Source organism: Lissotriton vulgaris, chromosome 2_1 (assembly GCF_964263255.1).
Source record: "Lissotriton vulgaris chromosome 2_1, aLisVul1.2, whole genome shotgun sequence".
Classification (NCBI taxonomy): Eukaryota; Metazoa; Chordata; class Amphibia; order Caudata; family Salamandridae; genus Lissotriton; species Lissotriton vulgaris.
In genome coordinates this window covers 940,952,307-940,964,263 of record NC_141687.1, presented here as the reverse complement: position 1 = coordinate 940,964,263, position 11,957 = coordinate 940,952,307, and the positions used below count along the sequence as shown (strand labels likewise).

The 11,957-nt window shown below is 41.1% G+C and overlaps 1 protein-coding gene across 1 annotated transcript; it reads left to right on the top strand.

Annotated features, from left to right (window-relative positions):
• Positions 1-7,055: 7,055 nt before the first annotated feature.
• On the top strand, positions 7,056-8,072 carry LOC147731434 (uncharacterized). The gene has a single exon (XM_086958743.1). The coding sequence runs from the start codon at positions 7,056-7,058 to the stop codon at positions 8,070-8,072; it is 1,017 nt and encodes a 338-aa protein (XP_086814869.1).
• Positions 8,073-11,957: the final 3,885 nt, after the last annotated feature.

The window sequence follows — 11,957 nt, the reverse complement described above, 5'->3', positions numbered from 1 at the left end:
TTCGGACCTCGTGGCTGGTGGACATTTTGTGTAGGTAGCTAGTGTGCATTTTCAACATGCCTGCAAGTGTTCTTTGTTCTAGGCCTCCTGCTTCCTGTTGTGTGACCATGTTGTGTATCTGACCTGTGTGCTTTTGCCATAGGCCTTCATGTCTTCTAATTTGTTGTGGCCAGGCCTTCTTGCTGGTTGTTGTTGTTGTGTGACTAATTGGCTGGCAGCCATTTTGTGTATGCAGCCAGTGTGCTTTTGCCAAAGGCCTGCATGTGTTCTTTGCTCTTTTAGGCCTCCTGCCTCTTGTTGTGACCATGTGGGTGGCAGTCATTTTGTAGATCCAGCCAATATGCTATCCGTATAGGCCTGCATGTCTTTCTCTTGTTCCCACTGAATGCCTTCCTGTTCAGTGTTGTTGTTGATGACAATGTGACACTGGTTGGCAACCATTTTGTCCGTCGAACCGAATTCAGCCCTTTTTGCCAAAGGCTGCATGGATGGGTGTGCAATGAGATTGCAGTGTAATAATAACTTTTTATTGTATCTTTGAGGATAACTTAACTTATGTTTAATTATTTAAATGTTTCAATGTTTTTAAGTAATACTAATTGGTAAATTATTTCTTTCAATTTCTTTGTCTATTTAAAACATGTTTTTGTTCATACCATTTCCCACTACATCTTGCATCAATCAACCCCATGTCTGCTATAGGTGCACAAAAGCATTCATTGTCTAGGGATTATTCCTTCCATTGTCATTATTTGTCAGGTGCACCTTCCTCAGTGCCACATCACACGTGAGTGGCGTGATGTCACATGTCGCACATAAAGGAAACAGTTTCATCTGTATGTTGTTGTTGTTTTTGCTATCTTTTATTCTTCCTGATTGGTCAGTCATTCACCATGAAAGTATGGTGTGGTTTTCCGTTTTACAACGAATACATATAAACTGTATTGTTAATTAAGAGAGAAACAGCAGTGACCACACTAAATTATATTGTTTTTGTTTGTGTTACTAATTGAAAAGCAACAATGCCACATTTCACTGATGTCCTTCTTGCTTCTTTTCTTTTAGGTGCGCCGACAAGACAACAAGAGACAACAACACATTACCCACAGTACTGCCAGAAAGAAGGCCTATGCATGGCGTGATTGTGATGCGTGAGTGACCCACGCATCAGACATCTCTTCAACTTTTGAAGCTAAGTGCCACTGCTAAGTGACAGCTTCAGGATGGCCCCAAAGAAAGGTGCTAAAACTGCTACCAAGAAAGTGGCCGGTGAGAAGAAGAAGGAGCTTACCACCAGCACCACTGGTATGTCGCCCAGATGTTTTTGGGAAAACAAAATCTTGTGCCCGCCGCTCTGGCCTCTAGGGAGCAAGCTGGGAGCAGCACCACAATATCAGTGGACACACCCCAATCTAGGCCACGTCACAGAGGCAGCCAGTCTAATTACGGTAACGCCGACAAGCAGTGATGTTGACATTGACTTATCTCTATCTCAAAGTAGTACCCAATTGTTGCAGGAAACTCTGAGAAGTGGACAAGACCAACAGCCACAACTGCCAATAGTAGTTCCTTGCAAAGTAGGAGCAGTTCAAGAGATTAAGCCTCATGCTGAGGAGGTAGAGCAATCTGCTCCAGAAGATTAATTGTCTTCCAGATCTCCAGCTAGAAAAAGGAGGGTTAGTGGTGCATTCTCTTCTTCTTCAAGCCCTCTTCTGATGATCGAGACACCACTTGGATCCTAATGCAGTCTGAGAGTGAGAAATGCCACAAGATGACTCAGATGAGGCTAGGGAAAAGGAAGGTTCCAGAAAGCCTTATAGTTATGGAGGCAGATGTAGAAGAGGATGATGACAATGAGCCAGTCATCATGACTGTTAGCCCAGCCCCAGAGGAGACCGACTTTACCCCATCCCAACTTCCCAGGGGAATAAAGCAGTGGCACCACAGAGTCAACCTCCACCAGTTGCCATATTTACAAAGTCCCAGCAATTACCTACATCCACAACCACCTCAGTAGAAGTAGGTACTGCAGAGAGTCACACGTCAAAACGCCCACCTACCACAAGTTCATCTGACATTGGCAGTGGCACCATCGTCAGAAAGTTGAGCTCCCCAGTTTGGGATTTCTTTTCGGTTAGCCAGAAGAAGGCGAACATTGCCATATGCTCCCTTTGCGAAGCAAGTGTTAGTCAGGGTAATCTTGGTAAAAACTATGGCACAAGGAGCAAAATAACCCATTTGAGAAGCACCATATGATCCTTTGGGAGGCACACCATAGTGGCCAAAAAACTGTAAGTGTTGTTGGTGAGGGAGGTGAAAGCCTGCTGAGTAGGGAATCAGAATCCGATCTGATCGTGGTGGAAGGTGAAGAAGAGGAAGACGTTTGTACAACGCAAAGCTGGATAAAATGTTAGCGCTGGACTTCCTTTCTTTTTCTTTTGTTGAAGGGGTGGGCTTCCTTGAATTTGTGGCAGCCATCTGCTTGAATTGGAAGGTTCCTAGTTGGTCTGATTTTGCCAGAACGGCTGTTCCAGCAATACACCACGATGTGCTGAATTGCTTGAAGCTTTGCAGCAGAGTGCTGTCCATAGTATCCACCTGGCAACAGACATGTGGACCAGTTGCCAAGCGATTACATGTGCATCACTGCACACTGGATCTCTTTCGTGGGGGCTAGAAAAAAAATATCTGCAGGAGTAGACACTGCTGAGATTTTTACTGCTGCTAAAAAGCATGCAACAGTAGCGATGTTCACAATGGAGAAATCCCATACACCTGCAAACATTTGGAAGGCTTTAACAACAAGTATTTTAATGGCTACAACCAAGAGGGCTTACGATTGGATTTGTTGCCACGGACAATGGCAGTAATATAGTTAAGTTTGGTTATAGTATCTCGTGCACTCACTAGGTTATTCCAATTTAATTGGTTTGGGCGCGTTTCCTTGTCGCACTATGCCAGGTAGTGCCTTAAATCTAAGCATGGGCGAATTTTGCGAATCTCGCGTTCGCGAATTTTGCGGATTTGCGAACTCGCAATCTGCAAAATCCGCGAATTCTCGCGAATTTGCGGATTTTTTTTTTTTGTGTTTGCGCGGGTTTCTGCCAGTTCGCGAGGGTTTTGTACAATTTCGCAAATTGCGAACTTACCTGTCGGGTCGCAAGTTTCGCGAACTTGTTGTTTCTACGTGTCCAGCCTGTTTGGGACACTCTTCTTCATCACTGCCACTCTCTGTCACCACTGCCACTCTCTGACTACTCATGCCACCCTCTGGCCCACCCATGCCACCCTCTGTTTCATCACAGCACCCTCTAGTTGTCCAGTCAGTGTACATTATTGTGGCAACGCAAGCACACCTTCCCTGCCTCAAGTGACCTGAATTAATTTGGGGCTGATTAATGTGTCACAGAATATTTTTTTAGCTGGCACCTGCTTCCTTAGTGCTTCCTGATTAGTGATCTTTTGCACTTGCTAAGTGCTTTCATTGTTGCAAAATTAGTTACAACACCTGCCCTGCCACCAACTGACAATAATGAATTAGGGGCTGATTAATGGATTTGAATTCCAGCCTGGCTCCTGCTTGTCTCCCTTAGCTGTAATTCAGGACCTTTGTGGCATATGTGTAACTATTCTGAGGTTCAGAGCAGGGTCACATAATAGTTGCAACTGGCAACTGAACTCTGGAGGGGCCCCTCAGGAAGCACTACAGGAAATGGCTACTAATGATGAGCCTGAACTTTTGAACCTGGTAAGTAGTTTCAGTTTTGCTAAGATCGTATTTCTGCAATTTTGCACTTATTCGCGGGGCGCGAAGTTGTACTGGGAAGCCGCGAACTCACGCGAACAGTGCGAGCAAAATCCGCTGCTCGCGGATTTGCGGATTTTGCGGGAGATTCGCAAATCTCGCGGATTGCAAATTTACCGAAAATCCGCAAAATCCGCGACCGAAACGGATTTTCTGCCCATGCTTACTTAAATCATGCATACAAGATGTGATGAGAAAATCACTGCAAGGCGCGCATATTCACATGAAACTGGTGGGTTTCTTCAAAAGTTTATGCAAAAGAATGCAAACGAAACTTGCTTCAATTCTTGATTGCGAATTTATTTCATTCCAGTAGGAAAATCATTCATCAAATTATTCTTGAAATGTATCCAACATAAATCAATCTTCACATTACTTGATGCTTGCCCAATGCATTTCGGGTTAATGGGTATAACCCTTCGTCAGGGGCCTAAAATGAAAACATACAACACCTTAACTTTCAGGAACGAGAGCCATGAGGTCTTAATGACCAAACAAATAAATTACATTAATATCATTGCTATGGCTGTACATGTAACCTATTAAACATTTTCAAGCAGCAATACAGCGTTATACATAAAAGTTAAAAAGAAACTAATAACGTGGTCCTTTCTGTGTGCGCTAGTAAGGTGCATTATGGGTCCTTTCTGTGTACTAGCGCACACAGAAAGGACCACGTTGTTAGTTTCTTTTTAACTTTTATGTATAACGCTGTATTGCTGCTTGAAAATGTTTAATAGGTTACATGTACAGCCATAGCAACGATATTAATGTCATTTATTTGTTTGGTCATTAAGACCTCATGGCTCTCGTTCCTGAAAGTTAAGGTCTTGTATGTTTTCATTTTAGGCCCCTGACGAAGGGTTATACCCATTAACCCGAAATGCATTGGGCAAGCATCAAGTAATGTGAAGATTGATTTATGTTGGATATATTTCAAGAATAATTTGATGAATGATTTTCCTACTGGAATGAAATAAATTCGCAATCAAGAATTGAAGCAAGTTTCGTTTGCTTTCTTTTGCATAAACTTTTGAAGAAACCCACCAGTTTCATGTGAATATGCGCGCCTTGCAGTGATTTCCTCATCACATCTTGTATGCATGATTTAAGGCACTACCTGGCATAGTGCGACAAGGAAACGCGCCCAAACCAATTAAATTGGAATAACCTAGTGAGTGCACGGAGATACTATAACCAAATTTCACAGACTTTTGCCTACCTCATCTCCCAGCGCACCAACAAACAGTTTGAAAAATGCAGTTTGAAGAAATAGCCCAATTAACTACCAATCAAGCCGAATTGCTAGCCTTCACTCCTGAAGCAGCAGAAGAAATATATGGACTCATACAAGAGACCAGAGCTTTCAGTCCAAACATTTCAACTACAGCACAATTAATCCGGCAATTTGAATTTTTAAGCAAAAAAGAAATTAACCAAAGATTACATGCGACTACATTGATACATTATCATAAGAATAGGAGAATCCCCAGAGGGTTGAGAATCGCTCTAAAACCGATGTTGTGCAAAAACAGTAAAAATTTTGTCGAAAAGTGGTATCAAATCCTGAACAAATGCTCGCTGGATCTAATTCTATTAATTATACAAGAACTTTCCAAAGTCTTAAAAGAAATTGAAGTTGATCTAAACAATATGAAAAAGGAGCTTGAAAAATTTCCAGATTTACAAACAATGTTGGAGGATGTGAACAAAAGACTAGACAAATATGTCAAAGTAGTAAATGATCGGAAAGTCAGGAAATACAAAAGAGACACAATAGATTATAAATATGACGAAGTGTCAAAAGAAATGGCAAAAGAAATGGCAACAACCCAAAACTAAACCATCATCTAATTCGTCACAAGAAAGTTTAGTATCTGAATCTGACATTTCACGGACAAGACAACCTATTGAGAAAATTCCACAACCCAGCACATCCACTAAAAAGCAGCCTTTTTTAGACATCAGTCCTGCAGCCAACGCACCACCTATAATCGTATCAGGAGGGGGAGAAGAAACTCCCGAAGAAATAGCCAAACGAACAAGGAGTCAGAAGTCAACAAAAACGACTTAGTAATCAATATCTCATCTAAACCTCTCACACCAGCCCAGATGGCGGTATTAAATAAAGGAACTACATTTGTACCTACATATAAGACCAACTTGGCGGAAACTGAGATAGCACTATTTAAATTCTTTAGAAACCTCAAATTGAAATACTTCTTCAAAGATACGATACCTCCATCCACTACCGACATCACGGTTTTCAAACCTAAGAGCACATTTTGTGCACCATATTCACACAAAACCATAGAAACTGTGGAAAGAATGATACTAACTGACATTCAAAAAATCAACTTCAATAAAAACACCAAAAACAACATGTCTAAAAAAGAACTCAGTACCATCATGCAGTTGTCAAAAGATACTGAAATAACTTTTCAAAGAGCAGACAAAGGGGGAGCCCTCATTGTCATGGATACCACCTTTTATCATTCTAGTGTCAACCAGCACGTACAAGATGAAAACACATACATTCCTTTGGATATTGATCCCACTGAAGAATACCAAAAAATCCTCACAGTAATTCTGAATCATGCATTAGAACAAAAATGGATCGACGAAAGAACATACAAATTTTTGGTAACCAAATACCCAAGGAGGCCAAAACTTTATATGTTGCCAAAAATTCACAAAGACTTGAAAAAACCACCCTTCAGACCTATAGTGTCTGCTTGCGGGTCTATATCTGACAGTATTGGCAAATACCTAGACTGTTTTCTACAGCCGATCGTACAAAGAGGTCAAACTTACATTAAGGATACTACATCTTTTCTCAATTTGCTTAAAACCATAGAGTTGGAACCCAACACAGAATATTGGCTCAGTACAATTGATGTAGTGTCACTATACACTTCCATACCACACAATGAAGGTCTTGAAGCTTTTGAATGGAATCTCCTAAGAGATGATGAATGTGAAGCCAATAAAATCTTTCTAATGGAACTCATGCACTTTGCGGTATATCATAGCTATTTTGAATGGGACAACAAGTTCTATAACAAGTGTAACGGAACTTCAATGGGTTTCGGGGGGGCCCTCATATGCAAACCTGTTCATGTCCAAATTTGAACATGAGAATATATTGAACAACACCAACTGGACTGATCACTTAGTGACATTCAAAAGATACATATACGATCTATTTTTAATCTGGAAAGGCGATAAAGAACAACTTTTGACCAACATCATGGAAATAAATCAATTAAATCCCAGAATCAAATTTACACATACCATCCAAAAAGAAACCATCTCTTTTCTAGATGTACAGATAACCATCATCAACCAAAAACTACACACTCAAGTGTACAAAAAACCCACAGATCGAAATTCTAGCTTGTTGTACCAAAGCTTTCATCCGGATACTTTGAAAAAACATTTACCCACGTCTCAATTCATTCGTCTCAAAAGAATCACCTCGGATCCTCATATATTGGAAGAAACCTTCACAGATCAACAACAACAATACCTAAAACGCGGATATCCAAAAGATGTCCTAGAGGAATCCATCAAAAAAGTAACCAATCTAACAAGAGATCAATTATTAACATCTAAACCTCAATCCAAAGAAAACAAGACAGTATGTGTCTTAAAATATTCGACAGCATCTGCACAAATTAAGAGAATCATTAAGCAACATTGGAACCTGATCAGAACAGAACCAGACCTAACCAACCTCTACAGTGATCATTTGACTTTTGCCTTTAAAAGATCCAAAAACCTCAAAGAGACACTCAGTGCCAAGAAAGTCACTAAAACCTTACCTAAAGGTATGCTTAAATGCCTCAATTGCATACATTGCAATAATATAATACCTGGAAATACTTTCATGCATCCCACCAAAGGCCACAAAATTGATCTACAATACACAGGAACTTGTGATACTAAAAACGTGATTTACGCAATCAAATGCCCATGTGGCAAAATATATGTCGGACAGACAGAAAGAAAGATCAAGACGAGAATATCAGAGCACAAAAGCAATATTCGGACAAAAAACATGAAATCAGCAATAGCCACTCATTGGCTTGAAAACTATCATCAAATCACTCAACTCAAATTTACCATACTGGAGATACTCCCGCAACGCCAAGACATTGATCCCACGAAACAACGACTACAAGCAGAATTTTACTGGATCAAGAAACTGAATTCCCTCCAACCAGCAGGGATCAATGACAGAATCGAATATTCATGTTTTCTGTAATCTGCGACACTCCATCCGGCTATATGAGCGACCTCTCGCTCCTCTATGGATGATCTAATTGACTACAATGAATTATTACTCCTATTTTTCTAATGCAGTCTCTATTTTCTTAATGTAGTCCTGACGCACCCTAGTTGTTGAGCTAGTATATTACCATTCATGGAGTCTGTATGTTGGTTCTTTGATTTTCACGTTTATGTGTTTAAACCCATTTCACTTTCATCATGCCATAGCCTATGATTCTACTAAGATTTTTTATTACCACACACTTCATTTTCCTATTTCCTGGTTCGGACGTTTTTTCACTTTTCATTTTCCACTTCACTCGAGTCATCCCATATGAGCCTATGTTTACCTCCAGTTGTCGCACCACGTGACCCTGAGTGCACCAATGAGAACACACATAACAACTACGCTATTCCGCGCGTTTAAGTTTGTGAATCCTCACTATTTTCATAATCCGTTTCTTTATGTTTTTTCTTTTGATCTCATCCTGACTCCCATCCACATTTTTTGTTTCCTTTCTCGTTTCGTATTATTATTTTTCCGATCCCGCACCACGTGACTCACCCACATACCTATAACTAACCCTCCCATTGGTCCTTCGCTTATCGGACCGGTTCCGCGTTCGGGACACTAAGACGACTACACGTTACTACTGCGGTAAGCTTTTACACTTTTGGCTCTGTCCGCGATACGCTCAGGCTTCTATCCCATTCCTCCCCGCATTTATACATTCCTCGAATTATACACGCTCAGAGTACACCACTCGCTCCCATAATGCACCTTACTAGCGCACACAGAAAGGACCACGTTGTTAGTTTCTTTTTAACTTTTATGTATAACGCTGTATTGCTGCTTGAAAATGTTTAATAGGTTACATGTACAGCCATAGCAATGATATTAATGTCATTTATTTGTTTGGTCATTAAGACCTCATGGCTCTCGTTCCTGAAAGTTAAGGTCTTGTATGTTTTCATTTTAGGCCCCTGACGAAGGGTTATACCCATTAACCCGAAATGCATTGGGCAAGCATCAAGTAATGTGAAGATTGATTTATGTTGGATACATTTCAAGAATAATTTGATGAATGATTTTCCTACTGGAATGAAATAAATTCGCAATCAAGAATTGAAGCAAGTTTCGTTTGCATTCTTTTGCATAAACTTTTGAAGAAACCCACCAGTTTCATGTGAATATGCGCGCCTTGCAGTGATTTCCTCATCACATCTTGTATGAGTAATATAGTTAAGGCCATAGCCGATGGTGGTTATTTCCGGGTCTTGTGTTTGGCGCACTGCATCAACATCATTGTACAGGACTTTCTACAAAAAGAAGACCAAGTAAGCAACTTACTGTCCACCTGCAGAAGAATCTTCACTCATTTCAGGCATTCATTTAAATCCTGCAAACAGCTGAGGGTCATTCAGCGTGATAATAGAACGCCTATTAAAGCACTCAAACAGGAGGTGCCACCACCTGGAACTCCACTTATTACATGATTGAATACCTGTTTGAGCAGTACAGACCTATCAATGAATATGACATGTAAAGAGGATTTGCAACTGTAAAAGGCATGAGCATTGAGATGGACCAATTGGGCATAGTCAAATGCCTGACAGAGATGCTGCTTCCTTTTGAGGTGTTCACATGGAAAGTCAGCAAAGATGACAGTACCATGGGCCAAGCTATCCCATTATTGCACAAGCTTCAGGAACAGCTAAGGGAGGTGTCTGAAATGTACGCAGGTATGGAGGAAAAAAAGATGCATATGACTTGGTGGAGAGATTAATCTTTCGCTTGTCTGCTAATACAATGGAGAAAAGAGCGATTGTGTCCTCCAAACATTACACCTGTGCCACAATTCTTGATTCACGGTGCACACCATTACTGGCCACTTTCATTCCTTTTTCAGATGGAGATGTTAGAAAATACAAAACATGGATAGCTGAGCAAGGCAGTGAGCTAGAAAAAGAACAACAGGGAATTAGAGGCCCACTGGTCCAGGGCACACGTCCGTGGGGCAGCCTTTAAGTTCAGAGCCTGAGGGCAGTACTGTTGGCTCACAGCAGCCCAAAGCTACAACAAGAACAACTCCAAGACCAGGAGCATCAGCCCCCAAATCTGCAACTGACTGGTTTCTCCTGGCAGTGCTTAAGTCCAGTAGGCAAAAGAGGTTGAGCAAAGTGGAGCTTCGGCAATGAACATTGAGTGAATGTCCAGGCCTATCTGCATGATGCAACAGAGGTATACCTTAATCAAAACCCATTGGTGTATTTGTATTGAAAGAGACACCAATAGCCATTGCTCAACAGTCTGGCAATAAACTATCTGGCTTGCCCTGTAGCCAGTGTCTTCACTGAGTTTGTTTTCAGTGCTGCTGGTGCCATTGTCACAGTGAGAAGGACCAGTCTCTCACCCCAAAACACGGAGAGATTAACCATGATCAAAATGAATCAGCACTTTATACCATCAGATTACACCATACCTGAAGTATCACAGGAGGAAGATGATGGAGACTCAGATCATGGAAGTAGTGTGTTAGATGACCTACTTCTGGGTGAACCACCAGAATTTGAGGACAAGCTCTACTTCCCTGACTACTAGGCTTTCTTTCTTTGACGTCCCCTCCAAATATATATATATATAGCTAGGGAACATTATTTACTTCATTATTTGTGTGTGTCTGAGACTTTGACTGTCTGGTTGACCAATTCATCCCCACCTACTTACTCTTTTTTTGTTGCCAAATTGTAGTTGCAACTGTGTGCAGTCAGTGGAGAAGTCCTGACTCGCCCTCCAAAGCACTTTCCCTCAAGCCAGACATAAGACAGAGAATACAAACAAACGTTTACCTTCCTTTAACCCTGGGCTGTGACTATCTATGCTTTCCTACCATAGAGGGACTGCCCTACATGTGACATTTATAATTCGATTTACACTGGAAATTCTCTGCTTCGGGAACAAATAGAGGACCTGCATTCTGAAATATAACACCAATTGATCACCGTGAGCACACTGGAAGAACAGGTAAATGCTGGTATTCATTGCAGGCTGAGTGATTGCTGTTTGTTGTGATGTGAACTTGTTTTGCTGTGTCATCATCATGAGTGTTGAGATTGACAAGAAATTAGATGATTCATGTGCTCGCAGACAGTGTGAGACTGGGTGTTTGTTTGTTATGCTTAATGTGTTAGTGATGAATTTGAGATTCACAGTGTTAGTGGCCTACCGACGGCTGATCAATAATTTTACATTTTCCCCTGAAGGTTATTTTTTTTCTTACCCTTTGAAAGATAAGATAGCAAGATTCTTTCACCAGGTCCAACTCTGATCCACACTGCTTTGTTTTTTATTGTTATATGCTTTATACTCCTCAAAGACTCAGACCCAACCAGCCCCTTAGATAATGCAAAGTTTGCAAACAGAAATCTAGTCCACATAAAAAGTGACTCAAATTTACCCTTCTAGTTGTTCAATAACAAAATTGTACTACTACAGACCGATCTACTGCATTTTGAGTCGTGACTCGGGACACTGTTGGTACGGAGTTGGGCACCATACTAAGGGTCAGACTAAGGAGGATCAGAGATGATGGAATCACTCAGGGTGTGGCCATGAGCGTGACTACTTAGAGAACTGCCACCAGAAGAAGATGGAAGTTTTCAAATTCACTGAAACCAACCGATTTGGATGGTGATGACTTTGAAGTGGACTAAAGGTAAAAACCACCAGATCTACACAAGTCTGTGTAGTGGTGGTGGTGAGTGGTGTGACTGACAGCAGTGCGTTGATTATTTACTTGATTGGGAAAATGCGCTGTTGCTTTTTGTGTGTGCTCACTGCTCAGTGCTGTCTGGATTAAATTTGTCATTGAATTCAAAG